The sequence below is a fragment of the Poromitra crassiceps genome, assembly GCF_964638095.1.
Source record: "Poromitra crassiceps genome assembly, chromosome: 23".
Taxonomy (NCBI): Eukaryota; Metazoa; Chordata; class Actinopteri; order Beryciformes; family Melamphaidae; genus Poromitra; species Poromitra crassiceps.
Window position 1 is genome coordinate 9,248,747 of NC_139639.1, and position 20,866 is coordinate 9,269,612.

The window sequence follows — 20,866 nt, forward strand, 5'->3', positions numbered from 1 at the left end:
TTTAATCACTGATTTATAATGTGTGATTATTGTACAGGACATGAAATCACTGATTTAGAATGTGTGATTATTGTACAGGACATGAAATCACTGATTTATAATGTGTGATTATTGTACAGGACATTAAATCACTGATTTATAATGTGTGATTATTGTACAGGACATTAAATCACTGATTTAGAATGTGTGATTACTGTACAAGACATTGAATCACTGATGTATTATGTGTGATTATTGTACAGGACATTAACACGTTGAGTGCCAATGACAAGATATCTCGGCTTACAGGATCCAACCGTTGAGTGCCAAGGACGAGATATCTCGGCTTACATAAACAATTTTTTTTTTTGACGGTGGGACATCGATCAACCCCTTTTACGTCTCCTATACCAATATTGGAGGAAGAGAATGTGTATAATCTATTTTACCGACCAGCTGGTGGCGACAGTGCTCTCCAGACAGAGAGAAAGCCGAGCAAAAAACAGCCGCGGGTCCGCGGGAGAAAGCCATTCTAATTTTCAAGGAAATAGCTGGGCGAAAACGCTTTCGATTTCACACACACACACACACACACACACACACACACACACACACACACGCGCGCGCACACACACACACTCGAGTACCTTTGAGCATAAATAAGACCAGAATCGCAAAAGCTTCTTCAAAGCTCTCAGCCGACACCTCAAGAAACGAACGAGCCCGTTTTACAGTAATCCAGACTTGCCCGAGAGCGGCCGCGGAGCCAGCAGGAGCCAGCAGCAGCAGCACAGACGGAGGGAGGAGTTTGGAGACACACACACACACACACACACACACACACACACACACACACACACACACACACACAATACAGTATACAGACTTGCCCAAGGGCACTCATAATCACAGGCACGTGAGGTGGTTCTAAAAATCCATTTATCTCAAAACTCTCTGAAAATCTCTGAAACCATACTGTACTCAACGGCTAATATCTACATAACTACTAACTCTACAAACTAACTCTTTTAGACAGAGAAAGCACACATTCTATTAGTTCTTTTTAGATGATTGGTGTTCACGAAGTCTTAACAGAAAAGAATCCTCGGCTCTTGTAAAATGAGCCAGAATCCTCAAAAAAAACTGGCAGAACCTACCTACAGCATTGAAAAAAGGCCTGGCAGTCAATGTGTTAAATCACTGATTTATAATGTGCAATTACTGTACAGGACATTAAATCACTGATTTATAATGTGTGATTACTGTACAGGACATTAAATCACTGATTTATAATGTGTGATTACTGTACAGGACATTAAATCACTGATTTATAATGTGTGATTACTGTACAGGACATTAAATCACTGATTTAAAATGTGTGATTACTGTGCAGGACATTAAATCACTGATTTATAAAGTGACGCTGTTTCAGACCTCAACTGGGTCAAGTTAGAGAGAGGAGCTTAGTTCCTCTAATGCCATGACTCTGTAAGTTTGTGACGGGAGGTTCTGGTGCTCAGGGAGCATCATGGTGACGGGAGGTTCTGGTGCTCAGGGAGCAGCATGGTGGGAGGAAGCTGTTGCTGTGATGGGAGGTTCTGCTACTGCAATTACATTCCATAAACATTGCAATGGTACATTAGCTAATTGAGTTAACGGCTTGTAAATTAAATAATGCTGAATTTGAAGAATTCACCAATTTGCTGCTGGGGAACCCCCTGAAACTCCCTCCCGGACCACACATTGAGATCAACTGCTCTAATGTCTTAGACATGTGGTCAGATCCCAGTAAACACGGACACGACTGAACCCAAAATCCCAACAAATAGAATACTGTACATCTTTTATGTTGCAGCATTTTGTAACTTTGTTTTTTAAATGCTGTAAAGATATACTGTAGGTATTATTATTATTATTAGTTGTACTGGTAGGACTAATAGCAGCACTATGAATAGTAGTAATAGTAGTGGTAGTAGCAGTAGTAATAACAGTGGTAGTAATAGTAGTAGTAGATGTAAAAGTAGGTTGTGTTGCTAGTTCTTTATAAAGTATATGATGCAGTATTTTGCATTATAAATACCGTAAATTCCGGACTATAAGCCGCGGCTTTTTCCCCGTTTTTTGGCCCTGCGGCTTATATAACGGTGCGGCTTATCTATGGATTTTTTCAGAAAAAAAAAAAAAAATACAAATAAAATCTCTCTTTTTTAGCACTCTTTCTAACTATAAATCCACTTCTGTTTTAATTTCCTCTCTTGCCCTCTTTTCACCACACCGCAGACACTGTGTGCACTGTAAAAATAAACAAAGGTGGTGTTGTGTTATGTTGTTTTGTTGAAATGTTACGGTAATACGGTAAATGGGAGCTTCCTCAAACAGCCAACAATCCCCTCTGTGCGTGAACCCTTACATATGGTAATTACGGTAAGCAAACGGCCACTCGGTGACCTCCAAAATCGATGGATTTTACAGGTTACACAGCTTCATCAGCACATTTTATGTGCATTGCTTTGCTGCTTGTTTTTTCGATTATTTTTTTGTAAAGCACCTTGAATTGCCTTTGTGTATGAAAGACTTGACATCATTGGCGGAAATCAACCGGTTACTCCTACCGGTTCAAAGTTCATCAGCAGCCCGGAATCACAACAAGACGAGCAGACTCTCTCTCACTTACCATGGGGAAGGTACGCAGAAATTCACACGACGCAGCTTTCAAGTTGAAAGCAGTCAATCTCGCATTAAAAGAGGGAAATAGAGCAGCAGCGCGTAACCTGGGCATCGACGAGTCAATGGTGAGGCGTTGGAAGGTGCAGCAGGAGGAACTGTCTCAGTGCAAGAAGACCAAAAAGTCCTTCAGAGGTCATAAAAGCAGATGGCCCGAACTTGAAGATTCCCTTGAAGATTGGGTGTTGACCCAGAGAGCAGACGGCCGAGGCGCTTCCACGGTGCAGATCCGACTGAAGGCCAAAACAGTCGCCACCGAAATGAAAATTGAACATTTCATAGGTGGCCCATCTTGGTGCTTCCGATTCATGAGACGAAAGGGACTGTCCGTCCGGGCGAGAACTACTGAACAACTCCCTCCCGACTACCAGGAGAAAATCACAAACTTCGGCGAATTCACACAAAGGAAGATCACGGAATATTATAGGAGTGTGAAAACATCCACAATCACCAACGGGTTCCAAAAGGCTGGACTGCTGCGGGATGAAGAGGATGACGCCGCCACAGCTGGCGCTGAGGGCCGTCAGAGGCTTCAGAGGCTGTTCGATGCCGACACCGACAGTGACGAAGAGGAGTTCGTTGGTTTTGAGTGACAATGAAGGAGAGAGGAGAGTGGTTGACGAAGCCACCCTGAACCTGTTCGTTTCCGACACTGAAGATGAGGACTTTGGTGGTTTCAGTACGCAGGAAGAAGAGGAAGACGAGGATTAGTGACTTGACTTCTCTGGTTACAGCCGTTTGCTGCACCTTCACCTAAAAGATGAAGACAAGGATTAATGACTTTTCTGGTAGGCTCACTACTGTTGACTGATTGTTTTATTATTGTTTTACAGTTATTTTGTTTACAGCCGTGACTGCACCTTATCCTGTGTGATATAGCCTATTGTTGTGTGATTTTGTCTGGGGATTAGTGACCTGACTTTTGTTTTGTTTTGTTGAAATTTTAATAAATGGGAGCTTCCCCAAACAGCCATCTCTTTCCCGACAATCCCCTCTGTGCACGAACACTTACATATGGTAATTAAACATCAAAACACCCGCGGCTTATAGTCCGGTGCGGCTTATATATGTAAAAAACAGTCAATTTTGCTGCTGCGGCTTATATACCGGTGCGCCTTATGGTCCGGAATTTACGGTACATAACATTGTTGCTGTCGTTAGAAAGCGGAACGATGAATTCCAGACCCTGACCTGCTTTACACAGAGAGCTAATTAGCAAACAAAGGACGTGTGTTGTTTCTGACCTCAGTCAGACCAGCGCCACCTATGGAATTCCACGGTACTGTATGGTGGAGAAAACAAAGCCAATATGTAGGACAAATACTTGACATCCATTGGACTGTTTTCTACGTCAACTAATTATACAACTTGACCCAGCATTTTCTCTCAGCAAAACAAGCCCGCGACAAAGGGAGCCTTGTGGTGCTCTCTGCGCGCATTAGCCGCGCTAACCTTTGACAAATGCCATCTCGTTACTTTAATCACATGTGAATGTTCCCGTATGGTCCAAATTATCCAATCAATTCATCAGCGCCGCGCCGCCCGGCTCCTCCCTGTGTTTTTGGGGGCTAAAAGTTGGAAAGAGGGAAAATGGGAGGAGAGGTTTTGGTGGAATGGCTCCTGGTGAAGCTGTGAAGACGCTGCTGAGGCTGAGGCACACCACCAGGCTTTGAACCAGCCATCAAAGTTCAAACTGGCTCAAATGCTATTTGCAAATGATATTTAAGTGTTTGTTTTATCGTGGGTGGAGTTTACCACATCAGGACAATTCAGATGGTGTTTATTTATACAGGGGGAGTCTCACTGAGAGCAATGCTCTCTTTCTCAGGAGTGCCCTGTTCACATTCACACACACATTCACACCTGGAAGCTGACCAGTACAACCACAGTCTGATCTGTTGGCCACTGAGCAGCTCCACTGGAGCGGTTGGGGTTAAGGGCCTTGCTCAAGGGCACCTCAGTGGTGGTAATGAGGGAGGGGCAAGCGCTGCCTTTTCACTTTCCCCACCCAGATTTATCCTGCCGGTCCCGGGGATTGAACCGACGACCTTCTGGTCACAAGCTCGTTCACAAGCTCACAAGCTAAAGGTTGGAAGCTGTACACTGCCGGTTACCATGACATCATCAGGATGACTGTCAGGTGTTGGGGCGGGAACTTGACCTACTGAGTGGAAAGAGGGCGGGGCTAACAATATGCCTCCTGTCCCATGGTGAAAAGTCGTCAAGCTTAGACTCTTAATCAGAACAACCTTCAATGAGTGCAGGAAGGAGTTTACATTTTGTTCAACATTACAAGCAAGCAGTCCAGTCACAATAGATTTAGAGAATATGATGTGTCCCTGGTATGATCACATTTGACAGAGAAAGAAAAGCAGGGAGAAACACTTTCTCGGAGTATTTTTAGACACACTGCCCGTGTGGTTTTGCTCCAAAGCTAACATGCTCTTAACTGTTCTGTCTTTCTGTCTCACACGTTGGACAACATGGCCGCTATCAAAGCCTCGCCAAGACCGAGCCACTAGCAGCAGCCGCCAACCTCCCAGCGAGGCCGCTGGAATACCAGCCTTCAAAACGAGCGTCAAACCAAACAAACCCAAACTCTCATCGTTCTCCGTCTCACTCGGCAATCTGTTGCTCTTGGCTGCCAAAACAAGAAGCGGATTTACTTCAGCACCGTCCAGGTTAAAGCAGAGGGTTTTGTGAGGATAAAATGTCCAAGAAGGCATCAGCCATTGAGACCCAGGATCTTTCTCTCATCACCTGTGTTCCTCTTCACCTAGTCAACACTGTTGTCATGGAAACACCAGAGGCAAACATCCTGTACTGTACTGTACTGTCCTGTACTGTACTGTACTGCAATACTTTAAAATACAATAAAACTTGGGGGAAAGACTGTGGGTTCATGCAAATAAGTACAATTTTGATTTGGCTTCTCAAAACAAGAATATACTTTCTTTGGAAGAAACTGTTCCGAGAGTTATTTCTGACAAGTGCACTGTGTGCAGTATTTAACATTTTACTGTAGTAGTACTGTGTGTACCACTGTCTAACAATATCTGACTTACCCTTAAACTGCTGCGAACACTGGATAATTCAACCACCTGCATAATAGACTCAGTTCTCAGTCTCTATCTGCGTGCATAAACACTCTGTAAATGCAATTAAATTAATTACAATTTGTAAAGTAATACATTTGTAAAAACAAACACCTACACTCACAAAATGACAATGCCAATTATTCATAAACTGTATATCTTTATAATAAAAATAAAAAGATAAGTAAAAGAAAATATAGTTTTTAAGTGACATAATTAGTTTATTTGAAATACTGGGAAATGAAAGTACAGGAATTGCTAAGAAATAAATAATGTTTTGGAATAAAACCCTTCAATTGTAACAGGGAAGAATAGACTAACTTGTATATGAGCACAGACTAAAATAAGATGTATCACAGGAAATCAAAGAATTGCAGCATCTAAAATGACAGTTTGCAGTTTGTGACTCAACCACAATGAACGCTGAAAATAGAGACCTGATGCAATAGAATGAGATGTGCCGTTTACTCGGTAAGGCAATCCGTTGGTGGTTGCAATGGTAAAGAAAAGTATTTCTCCTCTTGGGACGAGCCAAATAGCAACTGATTCTTGAGGAGACCTCAGCCTGGAGAGACGGGCTGATGTTCAAGCAGAGAGCCAGAGACCTCAGCCTGGAGAGATGGGCTGATGTTCCAGCAGGTCAGGGACCAGAAGCACAGCCAAATCAAAGGTGGCTGTGTGACAAGAATGTGAGAGTCCCAGAGTGGTCCAGCCAAAGCCCACACTGGAACCTCATTGGAAATGTGTGGAATGACTTGAAGATCAGACACTCTCTGTCCAACTCCAACAAGCTCGAGCAAAATTTGCAAGGATGGATGGGGTAAAATCCCAAAATCCACATGTGTCAAGCTGATACAGATGTTTCTAAGAACACCAGAAGCTGGAATCGCTCCTAAAGGTGCCTCTAAAAAGTATCATCTTAGGGAGTTGAATACCTATTTAAATGAAATATTTCTATATTAAATGTTTACTTTTTTATCTTATTGTGCCATTATTATGTGGTATTCTGTGTATTGTGATGGAAAAATCTCAATGGAATCCATTTGAACCTCCATGGAAAAATCCAGGAGGTTGATACTTTCTGAAGCCACTGAACCATGCATCCACACATGAGTCCGGACAGGTGCTTCCAAAACTCCACTTTTAAAATCACATGGTTGAATCACTTTCATACCTGTGTTAACTAGTGAACCTTGTGAAAGCGTTCCTTAAAATCCAACTCAGACTTTAGCATGTGTATCTTTGGAGACATCATTGGAGAGATCTTTCTAGAAGAACGTGACCTGCTTCATGCCTCTGCCCAGCCGTCTGGTGGTGGAGGCTCCCTGTCCTCCGTCTCTTATCTGCCTGCGTCTAGATGCGTGTCTCAGGTCTTATATAATGAAGGAGTAACTTCAGCTTCACGGGAGATGCCAGCTTCCAGATCTCACATCTGAAAAGAAGGCAGTGTACCTTGATACCTTGATAGAGACAGAGATTGATGCTGTCTGTCTGAATGAACGCTGATGCCATGGACAGACTTTGTTTTGGTATGAGGTTGTGTGGGTGGAGCTACAGGGGGTGTGTGGTCCTCACAAGGTCTTCAGATGGACAGAGGTTCTCTAGGCGTTTCTGACCCGCCCTCCCTGCCACTCCCGAGGGGGAGTGGCTCAGATCTGATGTGTTCTAATCAGTGTGAACGTTAAAAGGCTCCATGGATTAAGGCCATTAAGGCTTAGTCCTTCAGGTGGCTGACCCAGGTTCAAATCTGACCTGTGGTCCTTTGCTGCATGTGATCCAATCTCTCTCTCCATCTTTCCTGTCCATCTACTGTCCTATCCAATAAAGGCAAAAATGCCCCCGAAGAGGCTCCATGGAGTCACATTTCTTCAGTTCTGATCTGGATCACATTTAAACGCCAGTCTTTTCATAATAGACGATAAATAAAGCTGACATCACCTTCACCTGAGATAACTGTTCTAGTTTTACCACCATGGCAGCTCATCACTGTCAGTTCATGTTGGCATCAGATGAGTTCACCAAAAAAAACAAATAAACGGCGGTGTGAACATACTGTAGCCAAAGACGACACTTGTCAAGCCCGATGCCAAACAGAGGCTGGAGGCTGTGCAAAAGACTCATAAACTTGTGCATGCTGTGAAAATAACCAGCTTTCTCTTTAGGGCGTGTGTTCACATAGTGTCTTTCTGCATCTTTTTGATGTGGAAAAAGCGCTGCCTGGAGCACTTTTTGTGAGGAGAGAGAGATATATATATACATATATATATATATATATATATATATATATATATATATATATATGTGTATTTTTTTTTTTATAATAACATTTATTTATAACATTTCACCAAAAATGACGTCATGCTTCAAAATCTGAGTTATGGACTGTCACATAATTACTGCACAGAGTCACAGCTTTAGTTGTGCCATTTTCTCTGACAACTGACCTTTCAAATGCATCGGCCATCTGTGTAGAGAGGCTTGTTTGTAAGAGACGGGCGCTGGAAGGCAGAACATGGTGCACAGACCATCTCTCTCAGTGGCCTCTCAGCTGATAACCAGCTCTCAGCTGATAACCAGCTCTCAGCTGATAACCAGCTCTCAGCTGATAACCAGCTCTCAGCTGATAACCAGCTCTCAGCTGATAACGAGCTCTCAGCTGATAACGAGTCAAATGAGAAGGTGAGTCCCTGTTGCTTTTATGAGTTTCACTTTTTTTTTTACAGTGCTTTGAAACATTTAGAGAACCCCTACGTTCCCAAAACTCCTGATATATGCAGAGAATAATGTGCTTACTGTTGTGCTAAACCCTCATAACTGCAGCTTTGACGGGTTCATGTTGTTACTTGAACTGAAGGTTTTACACGCTGGTTTATAGGCAGAGCCAGTTCCGCGACCCCTCGGCCCGTGAAATCCATTTAACGCTCGGGACAGCATTTCAAAAAGGCTCCGGTCATCAATCTGAAAACTGTTTTTCTAAGCGCCTGACAAGCTGACCGTCTGGAGATACCAGCTGACCGTCTGGAGATACCAGCTGAACCAAACAGGCGGCAAATCAAATTCAAATCCTGCAATTCAGAAACGCTTTGCCTTTCATTCAACAGTTCACCAGGTACGACAATGTTGAATAATCTTAAAGGAGACTTCTTTCTCTTCATTTGTAATTGCATACACATGTGGATTGATCCAGATACACTGCCATTTTTGTGTCTAATAACTTAGTAAGAGCGGAGAAAGTGGAGTTGGGGATCTCTATCGATATAAACTCTCTGCGTGAGGGACTTCTCTTCCGGTTCATTCTGTTTTTCTTTCCCCTTGAGCTAAACTCCCATTGGCTGTGGCCTGGATCACAGTCACATTTCATTGGCTGTGGCCATGGATCACAGTCACATTTCATTGGCTGTGGCCATGGATCACAGTCTGGTGCTTTATTGATATTGTGGTAGAGGTACGTTTGTATGGCACTTTGTAGATGGGACTTTTCACTGGTGTCATTACGGTAGTCTCCTTCAGGCCAAAATGGCAGAGGTGTACCATTAGTCTTTGAGTGGACGTGTGTGTGTGAGGAGGACTTACATAGATGTTCCTCTGTCGATAGCGCAGGAACAGGTTGTGCATGATGGCCCCGTCGTGGAGGTCCTCCAAGGTGGCCATGTCCTCCACCCCTCTGATGCTGCTGTGGTGCATGGGCTGCACCTTCTGTCTGCTCAGGGCATTCTGCTTATAGGTGTACACCTGAGAGAGAGAGAGGGGGGGGGGGGGGGGTTAGAAAAAAGTCTTCTCTTTGAAGGTGATGATGAACTAGACTGGAGCAATTTCATGAAGTGTCATTATAAGGTTTGGTTAGATTCATCTTTGTCAGCTTTAGCCTGGTTGATTTGTCCTCACTTTAGAGTTGGAAACAGAACAGAACAGACAAACAAACAAAAAGAAAAGAAAAATACAAACTAAACAATGACTTGAATACAACTATCCTCCTACTCCATCTTTCCCGGGACTTTACATCTTGTCACACCAAAGGGGGTCATCAATATTGTACAACTGATCAGTTTGAATGATCAATGTTTTGGGGCAGGGGCTGCCAAATCATCCTGTTGAACTGTTTCACTTTGTTTAATAGAGTCTCTATTAAACAAACTGATCAAACTGTTTCAGTTTGTTTAATAGAGTCTCTATTAAACAAACAGTTCAACAGGATTTGAACAGGATAGAGAGAACCGTCTTCTCGCCAGGTGGGAAAGTTGAACCATTTTTTCCAGCCATAATTTGACAGGTGGAACCTTTGCCTTTTTCTAAAACATTAAAATAAGTTTTTTGTTTTGTTGCGATGATAAATGCACAGGATAGCAGTTGTTGACATGAAGCAGGGAAAACTAATCTGAGCATCCAGGCACCAAGTGGCTCAGGTTCATATCCATATGCATCATATCTGTGGAAGAAATGTGGAACACATTAGCCCAGAATGGAGCTAACTGAGGAAAGAGAACAGAACTGTGGAGAAGACTGCAGTGTTTCCCCTATCAAGGGGACCCCCAACCCCCTCTGAAAGAATCAAAATATGTTTGTTTATGTACCGTAAATTCCGGACTATAAGACGCACCGGTGTATAAGCCGCGGGACCAAAATTGACTATTTTTTTCTTCTATAAGCCGCACCGGACTATAAGCCGCGGGTGTTTTGATGTTTAATTACCATATGAAAGGGTTCGTGCACAGAGAGGAATGTCGGGAAAGCGATGGCTGTTTGGGGAAGCTCCCATTTATTAACATTTCAACAAAACAAAACAAAAGTCAGGTCACTAATCCCCAGACAAAATCACACAACAATAGGCTATATGTGCAGCAAACCTGTAACCAGAGAAGTCAAGTCACTAATCCTCGTCTTCCTCTTCTTCCTGCGTACTGAAACCACCAAAGTCCTCATCTTCAGTGTCGGAAACGAACAGGTTCAGGGTGGCTTCGTCAACCACTCTCCTCTCTCCTTCATTGTCACTCAAAACCAACGAACTCCTCTTCATCTATAGCTGTGTTTCCATTACAGTTTTTCGCAAAAGAATTGCGATATTTCTACAACTTCGACAATGTACAATTGCGACTTGTAGGCGTTTCCATTGAAGTTGCGTTTGAGTGATTCCCCGTTGCAGCAGCTGCCACAGTGATTACGCACGGGGATCTGCCCCATATCCCGTCCCCTGCATGCTCAAATCCAACCAATGGTCAATGGAAATCCCAACATGAAGTTACAATGCATATAAACGAGCCTGATTATCAATTCAAAAGAAAATGAGTCGCAAAATGTTGCTGGCTGCGTGAATGCAGTCAGCGCGACAGGCAGAGGAAAAAAGGTAGCCTAATAGCCTACAACTGGTCCGATTTAGAGATGGAGGGGGGAAAAGGCTGATTTGGTTCTATAATTGCACCTGAAACGTGTGCAATGTATTAGCCTACTCACAGTCACTGTATTCACTTCAGACAGCACCACCGCACCAGTGTGTGCTTTTCATCCTCTCATCTCGCCGCTGTGCCAAATGCGCGCACACAGGCAGCCTGCTGTCACCATGGACCGATTTCTGCCATTAAACATTATCTAATTTGCCCGGCTACGCTTTTGCACAACACTCGTCTTTCTGCTAGGTAGCGTTGCTTCAAAGTTTTCCACTTGCTGCGGAGGTTTTGACACGGCTATCGAACCTTACTTACCAAACTTATTTTCCGCTCCTTTTCCAAGGGATAATATGGGTCACATGACGTGCAAATGCGAAAAATGTGTTTCCATTACACTTTTGCGATAAACTGCTATATCGACACGTCTGAAAAACCACCTCATGATCATCTACTGCTCGTTCTCATGCTGTCGAGAACGAGCAAAGCTTTTTTTTGGTGAAAGAATCCTCCAGGGCGCTTCTTGTTAACAGTCCGAGTGAGTGGCAGGTCGAACGTCAAAGGCACTTCATCCATATTTATGATCTGCTCCGGTTCGATGGAATATTCCTTGATCTTCCTTTGTGTGAATTCGCCGAAGTTTGTGATTTTCTCCTGGTAGTCGGGGGAGGGAGTTGATGGGCTTGTGGCCGTTTGCTTACCGTAATTACCATATGTAAGTGGTCACGCACAGAGGGGATTGTCGGGAAAGAGATGGCTGTTTGAGGAAGCTCCCATTTACCGTATTACCGTAACATTTCAACAAAACAACATAACACAACACCACCGTTGTTTATTTTTACAGTGCACACAGTGTCCGCGGTGTGGTGAAAAGAGGGCAAGAGAGGAAATTAAAACAGAAGTGGATTTATAGTTAGAAAGAGTGCTAAAAAAGAGAGATTTTTTTTTTTTTTTTTTTTTTTTCTGAAAAAATCCATAGATAAGACGCACCGTTATATAAGCCGCAGGGGCCAAAAAACGGGAAAAAAGCCGCGGCTTATAGTCCGGAATTTACGGTAATTTGTTTAATTAGCAGAAACGCTGGACTGGCTTCTTCATTTTGGCATTTGTAGGCTTTAGCCTGGTGGGCAGTCATTTGTACACCAGTTGCAGAACAGAAGCATCCCACAGGCTGTCGGTGCGGTCGGTTCAGTGAGTTTTCGGATCATCATTTTTAGAGTTGATGTTCTCGCCAAGTTCTGACCGAGTCAGCGAGCCTGCCCTGTTCTGTCCAAAATAGACACAGGCAAGGCCCGCCAGACCACAGCGTCTGTTTATAGGCTTATCACAAAGAGCCGGACCTCCAGTAGGCTTCATACACTCGAAGATCTTCCATAGCATATCACCATATTCCACAAACAACTTCAATTGACTCTACTAGCAGGATAGATGTATCTTTGGTAACCTAGGTGGCACTCTCCTCCCAAGAGTCAATCACAATGAAGAATAGGCTTCAATTCCTAGATCTCAAAACCAGGATTAGTTGCAAACATTCCTGTGTCACTGTAATGATGATGTATGATAGAATGCAGCTAGAAGCAATAAGAACCAGACAGAAGATGCAGAGAAGTTTCATTTATCTCAAAAGACTGGAGTGTGACTGAAGATCTGACTGAGGCACTTACATCATGCATCCAGTAAATTTAAAAAGGAATGTAGGTGTGCTGCTAACCAGATTGTGCTAATGTGATTATGACTTTACTCGCATTAGGATAATTGGAAAAAGGTGTTTAAACCGTCAATTTAAATTGATTGAGTATTGCCTTAATCGGGTGAAGATCGAATCTTATAGTATTTCATAATGTTTCATTTCTCTTCCAGATCACCGGCTACTTTTCCAGTTTCTGCTTTGGAGCCTTTTGCATGTCACTCTGGTATTTCTGTTGAGCGACGACTACTGTCAACTCCAACTCAGAGACACGTTTCGTTAAAGACAATTTAGCGCTCTTGACAGGCAGGAACGGTGAAGCAGGTATCTGATCTGCTGACGGTAACACAGCCTCGCGCCGGCTGATGCTCAAACATTTTAACCCGTGAGATTTACAGCGGTGAAAGTTCCAACCGACAGCTTACATCTCACATTACCGCAAGGCCGTAAAGTGTGAAAGGAAAGCCTGAGGTGAAAGAGAGAGAGAGAGACTGCCCCGTAACCGAAAGGTCACACGTTCGATCCCCGCGTCAGTCAGCGTGTGTCCTGTTGAAGTGTCCTCGAGCCAGATGCTGAACCAGCTCATTTAACCCATTGATACCTGATGCGTGTATATCCCTCATTTGTGTGTGTATCCCTTTAAGACCTTAAGTCTTAAAGGGATACACACACAAATGCTGCATCAGGTATCAATGGGTTAATAAGAGGGGGTCAACATGCAGAGTGGTGAAACTCTGGAATTTAAATGAACACCAGCCAAGAGCCAACAGATTAATTATGGCTGCTCACTTTGGCACCAGACCAACAGCAATTTGGATGTCCTCTTCTACTTTAAAGGCATAGTTCACCCAGAAATGAAGATTCTGTCATCCTCTGCTCCCCTCATGCCAGTTGAAACACAGGTGAAGTTATATTCAGATGGGTTGTATGAACTTCCAGAGAGCTGACATAAGGCAGATAGCTGGCATAACTCCTCACTCTGACCCTGGGCAGGAGAAGAACATGATATCTCCTGGCTGGCTGGATGGATGGATGGGGAATTCAGCAGAAGGCCAGTGGAAGGGCTAAGGTCATTGTTATCAGAAATGATAGCTTCAGTCAAAACATTTGAGACTAGTCTCAACCTTCCTCCTGCTATCAGTGCAGTAATGACCTGCTGCAGCGCTGACAAGCCTTTAGATGTAGAGGAAATAACTTCCTGATTAGAGTGATATTAAACACGGTATTTGGCTTAAAAATAGCGAGAGTCCAGCAAAAAGCAAGTGTGTTTGCAGCAGGTATGACATACAGGACTGTCTGTCTAACCATAGGCCACCTTGAGGCTATTGTCTATTGTGTGGAGGACCTCCCTGCAGCAGCAGATCATTAGTTGAAGAAGATCCCCCTCAGTGACCCATCGTGAGGGCACAGACTGTCTGCTGAGAGGGTGGGGGCACAGACTGTCTGCTGAGCGGGTGGGGGCACAGACTGTCTGCTGAGAGGGTGGGGGCACAGACTGCCTGTTGAGAGGGTGGGGGCACAGTCTGTCTGCTGAGAGGGTGGGGGCACAGACTGCCTGCTGAGAGGGTGGGGGTACAGACTGTCTGCTGAGCGGGTGGGGGTACAGACTGTCTGCTGAGAGGGTGGGGGCACAGACTGCCTGCTGAGAGGGTGGGGGCACAGACTGCCTGCTGAGAGGGAAGCAGACTGCCTGCTCTCTGCAGCACATGGCCTCCCTCATACGGCTCTTTTAGCTGGAAATGGCTAATCAGCTGCTGGAGGGCAGCAGGCAGCGCACTCAGCTCACTGTTCAGAGCAGGTTTGAATCGGATCACTTTTGAGGTGAAAAGCTGAAGTGGTGAAAAGCTGAAGTGGTAATATAATCTGTGAGATAGAGATTCTTGTTTTCTTTCATTTTGTCTCCATATTTGCTGCTCCGCGGCTTCATCATGCTCTCACGTTGTGGGAGTTTGGGTTTAATTGCATCTCTGCTGACATCAGTGGTTGTCTCAGGTACTACACTGCAGACAACATGAAACCACAGCAGCTTCTGACTGGAAACAGGACAGCAGCCAAACCCTGTGCTGCCTCAGCTTTTTCCACGAGCCAACACCACAACGACTTACATCACTCTCTCTCTCACACACACACACACACACACACACACACACACACACACACTCTCACACACACACGCGTGCAGTGCACACACACACACACATGCACATGCACATGCGCGTGCACACACACACACACACACATGCACACACTCCACCCCGGATTTAACTAGGGGCTGGTCAGCGACCCGGTGTGACCTGTGACCCCGTGGCTCTGGGCAACATTTCCAGCAAGAAGTCCTGAAGAAAGACAGCCTGTGTCTGAGGAGTCAATCACATCTGACCCAATAGACCACCCCCCCCCCCAATACCCCCTCAACACCCTCCCACTACCCCCACCCATCCCCACATCTGCCCCACACCTCCCCCAGTGTCCTGCTTCTCACATTCCAGCGTTAGTGACGCCTCACGGAGCGGACGGACGTCACTAGAAACGCCTTTCAGACTGGGGAAATATGAAGCTTCACCATTTCATTGAGTAGAGCTGGGTATTGGTTCAAATTTCAAGAATCGATTCGATTCCGATTCACAAGGTTGCGAATCGATTAATTTCGATTCGATTCGATTCCGATTCGATCGATTTCAATATGTTTCAAAATGTTTTTTGATCTGTACCCTGAATTACATGTCCAGTTATGTAACACAGGGGTTCCCAACCAGCCAAGTAGATACACGGGGAAAAAAAGTTGCAGACCTGTTGTCAATTTTAATGGTTTTAGTTACACATATATTTACTCACCAGGTGGTGACAAAGGGTAAATAACAGCCTTTTCATTGGTCAATAAAGACACTTTCACAATTATGCACAGTGATTTGATTTCAGCCTATATAATTTCTAAAAGTAGATATTAATGATCAAACATTTCCATTCATGTAGCCTACAGTATTTGTTTTTGTTTCAACTACAAACATAAATAAACGTCAACTTGAAACTATGTTTCAACTACCACACACAGCACAATATTTTAGCCTGTTTATTTATTTATTTATTTATTTATTTATTTTTTATCGATCTCTGGACATATGAATCGATAATCGAGGATTAAAATAAAAATCGATTAAAAATCGGAGAATCGATTTTTTGAACCCAGCCCTATCATTGAGATATGATTCGATGCTGCATTCACAGCGTTCGAGGCTGCGTTCACAGAACTCTGGTGGCACCAAATAACAGACTCCGTGAACGTAATCCAAACCAACTAGAGCACCAAACAGTACTGATTGAACCAAACATAACTGAATAAAACGAAAACTAAAAGTAAGTTAAATGACGCAGAGGTGCCCACACAGAGGTAGGGTGCTAACACGTAGCTAGCAGCTAGCTGCGTGTTAGCACACAGAAGCAGGGTGCTAGCTGCATGAAGCAGGGTGCTAGCTGCGTGTTAGCACACAGGCAGGGTGCTAGCTGCGTGTTAGCACACAGAGGCAGGGTGCTAGCTGCGTGTTAGCACACAGAGGCAGGGTGCTAGCTGTGTGTTAGCACACAGAGGCAGGGTGCTAGCTGTGTGTTAGCACACAGAGGCAGGGTGCTAGCTGCGTGTTAGCAAACAGAGGCAGGGTGCTAGCTGCGTGTTAGCACACAGGCAGGGTGCTAGCTGTGTGTTAGCACACAGGCAGGGTGCTAGCTGCGTGTTAGCAAACAGAGGCAGGGTGCTAGCTGCGTGTTAGCACACAGAGGCAGGGTGCTAGCTGCGTGTTAGCACACAGAGGCAGGGTGCTAGCTGCATGTTAGCACACAGAGGCAGGGTGCTAGCTGCATGTTAGCACACAGAGGCAGGGTGCTAGCTGCATGCTAGCACACAGAGGCAGGGTGCTAGCTGTGTGCTAGCACACAGAGGCAGGGTGCTAGCTGCGTGTTAGCACACAGAGGCAGGGTGCTAGCTGCGTGCTAGCTGGGTGTCTCTGTTTACAGTCAACATGTGGCATGTGGGGGCAGTCCTGGAACAGGTGGTTAGATACTGTAAAGTGTAAACACACACTTCAAACTGTCCGTCTGTTCCACACTGCTGGAATCGGACGACTTCATGCTTTCACTGCACTGGGACTTGGGTCAGCAAAAAACAACAACATTATATTCCTGTAATCCAATCCAGGCATAATAGAGTTTGTATAGTGACCTTTGACCTTTGTGATTGTACTCCCCCCTCTCCTATACCATCCCTATAATATTCCTATGGGGACGTTAATAACTGTGATACTTAGAGGCAATATTGACCTTAACCACTCTTTATGAGATCTTATTTAGCTGCCAGCCTCGCACACAGTCAGCCTATAATACTCCTTTAGGGTGACAGACAGTCATAGGGTTGTAGATATATTTGTATAATATTCTTCTAAAATGTACTGCTGGGTTACTATACACTCTAAAAAAGGAATGTGTCACTTTCCAAACAAATGCATGTACATGTTGAAAAGTAACAAGCTGTAAGTGTAAGAGTAACTAAGGTGTGACTCCCAAAGAGTCACACCTCCCCAACAACATGTGTTGGGGAGGGATATACACACAAATGCACACAGAGCCCAGTGGACCTCCATGAAGCCAGCCGTGTACAGACGGTACAGAAGACAGTACAGACGTGTGCTGCAACTGCAAAGCCTCTAATCTTTCTCCCTCACGGAAGCTCAGTGATGAGAGGGAAGAGACAAGGACGTTGTGTCTGCATCCTAAATCCTCTCCAGGTGCCAAGACACTGCGATCCAAAACAGATCCCAGCACAGACTGAGTCTAACCTGACTGTCTCATCCCCAGTGTTTAGACCTCTACTGGTTTCTGTCCAGCACAGACTGAGTCTAACCTGACTGTCTCATCCCCAGTGTTTAGTCCTCTACTGGTTTCTGTCCAGCACAGACTGAGTCTAACCTGACTGTCTTATGCCCAGTGTTTAGTCCTCTACTGGTTTCTGTCCAGCACAGACTGAGTCTAACCTGACTGTCTTATCCCCAGTGTTTAGTCCTCTACTGGTTTCTGTCCAGCACAGACTGAGTCTAACCTGACTGTCTCATCCCCAGTGTTTAGTCCTCTACTGGTTTCTGTCCAGCACAGACTGAGTCTAACCTGACTGTCTTATCCCCAGTGTTTAGTCCTCTACTGGTTTCTGTCCAGCACAGACTGAGTCTAACCTGACTGTCTCATCCCCAGTGTTTAGTCCTCTACTGGTTTCTGTCCAGCACAGACTGAGTCTAACCTGACTGTTTCCACCATCGGTTCCAATGAGAAATGCTTGCTATTGCTAACAATGCTAATAAGACATTTTAGTGAATCTTTATGAACAGAAGCGTTTCCTCCCATAATGCCAAGTGTTTGCTGAAAAATAACTAATGCAAAAATACCAAGGTAGCCCTTTAAAGTGTGGAGTGCATTGTTTATGTCAAATTACGCTGGTAGAGAAATAGATTGAGCAAATATTCCCTTACAGACAAACGACTGTTTTCAAGCCAGAACACTAAAGCATTTGGTTTGGCAACATAGTAAAACACAAGCTAACATTTGGTCAAGAGCAGAATCCATCAACCTATCAAACAAGAGTTCTGCGTCTGTAAAGCAGCTACAAGGAACTTTCATTTTGCGTTGATTGTATTAAACTTAGACTGTTTCATAACCAGTTCAAAGTTCCTTGTTGGGGCTTTAACTTTGGCAATGGCTGCAGTTTAGCCTTAGTGTTGGTAGCATTATAGACCCGCCCCTTCAGCCACACAGTGGACGAGGGTTTGTCCTTGGGCCTTGACCTACACTAATTAGGCTTCTAATTGGTCCGGTCGTCACCGTGGAGACGACGAGGGGTCCACGTCTCCAAACAAAGCCGCGCAGCCGGGCGCTAAGCCTGTAGCGACAGATGCTAACAGGAGTAAATCTGTGTGAAACAAAGCCATTAGACAGACAGTGTGAGCAGAGAAGAGGAGGGGGCAGCAGAGCAGGAGTGACTGTCTGTCATGCTCACACATCAACACGCTCTGTTCCTGGATCTGCTTTGTTTTCCTTACTGAGAAGGATCGAGAAAGTGAATTTACATTTAACGTTTAGGCCTTTAGCTCATTCACGTTCTTCTCCACAGCAACGTGCTGCACACTGAGCAACGTGCTGTACACTGATCCACAGCAACCTGCTGTACACTGAGCAACGTGCTGTACACTGATCCACAGCAACGTGCTGTACACTGAGCAACGTGCTGTACACTGTTCTTCTCCACAGCAACGTGCTGCACACTGAGCAACGTGCTGCACACTGAGCAACGTGCTGCACACTGAGCAACGTGCTGCACACTGAGCAACGTGCTGTACACTGAGCAACGTGCTGTACACTGAGCAACGTGCTGTACACTGATCCACAGCAACGTGCTGTACACTGAGCAACGTGCTGTACACTGAGCAATGTGCTGTACACTGTTCTTCTCCACAGCAACGTGCTGTACACTGAGCAACGTGCTGTACACTGAGCAACGTGCTGTACACTGAGCGACCGAGTCAAGCCAGGAACATGCTTCATCGTAGCCTGGCGTTCAGGATGGCACACGGCGGCAGCTAGACATACATACTCAAATGGTGTGATTTCACTAGGATTTCAATCACTAGAAGTTAGCACAAGGAGAGGATTTAGTGCATGTACTTGGTCAGCTTTCACTCTCGCCTGTTTATCTATTCTATAGTTCATCTCAACGCCAGACCCATGAGAGTTCTTACGCTGATATACTACGTGGAGCACAGCGATTCAATGTAATATTTGTAGCCTGAGGGGAGAGACTATTCTATAGTATACTGTAGTTACTATACTGTTCATGTTAGCTGCAGACACATTTTGGGGGAGCTGCACGTCACCCATGGCGGCAGTCTCGCCAGCTGTGGCACAGCCCCCTCGGTGCGTACGGCGACGGCTTTGATGCGCGACCATGAATTCTGCTTCAGAGTTCAGAGTTCAGTTTGACAGATATGGACTTTTGAGGCCAAAGCCGGTACCACTGTTACTGGTTTGAAGGTGCTGATAGGCACCTATTCTGTGCCAGTAAGCACACAGTAAGTAGAAGCAGTATGTAAAACAGTGGTTCTTAACGTGGGCCCGTGAGGACCACCACCCCTTGAGGGGGTTCCAGCCAGGGGAAATGTTATGTGGTCTCTCCTGTTTCTAAATATATCTGAACCGTTTGGTTTTGAAAAAGTCAAACTATTTTTATAAGCATTTTTACGAAACGACGTCTATGGGAAAATAAATGGCGGATGAAAATCTCTGGTACTGTACAGTGCTGAAGCAGGAAGTAGGCGGTCACTTTGTCTCTCTATTGCACGCACAGTGAGGATAAAGGCATCTACAGATTCTACTTTTACTATGGGCTATATGGAAAATGGCACATGTTGGCGTATCCCTTTAAGGCACAGCGAGGTACGTTAAAGGGGGACTGGCCCCCCCAGATTTCTTGCAAAACGGTATTCTACTTGATTTGAAAACTCTGCAGGCAAGATGGCCGCCTATACTCCCTTCTGTACCCTGGCAGAATAAACTATCATAACTTGGTATGTAAGATACAAAACAAATCGTAATGTCTTTATTTGTTGTAGAATGCAGAGGACATGTAACCGTTTAGTTAAACTCGCATTCCAGGAATATTGTATTTACTGCGCTGCTCTAAAGATAACGTAGTTGGCTCGAGCCTGTTTCGTCCGGATTTTTTTTTTTTTTCACGAGTGGGGCATGCGCAAATACCACCGTGACGTCACAATGTACCAAATCGCCCATTCATTTGAGGGCACAAAAAAAAGCAGGTTTGGACCCATAGAGGGCACTTATTAGGGGTGGGGGAAAAAATCGATTCACCTAAGTATCGCGATTTTTAATGTCACCATTTTTTGGATCGATCTTTTATTCCAGAATCGATAATCGCAAAAAAAAAAAAAAAAAAAAAAAAAAAAAATATTTTG

The 20,866-nt window shown here is 44.6% G+C and overlaps 1 protein-coding gene across 1 annotated transcript in view; it reads right to left on the reverse strand.

Moving 5' to 3' along the window:
• myo10 (myosin X) overlaps positions 1-20,866 on the reverse strand; it is a 161,661-nt gene that overhangs the window by 81,215 nt on the left and 59,580 nt on the right. The window contains exon 3 of the mRNA XM_083659343.1: positions 9,372-9,530. Coding sequence (XP_083515469.1) covers positions 9,372-9,530 — 159 coding nt within the window. The remainder of the gene's footprint in view (positions 1-9,371; positions 9,531-20,866) is intronic.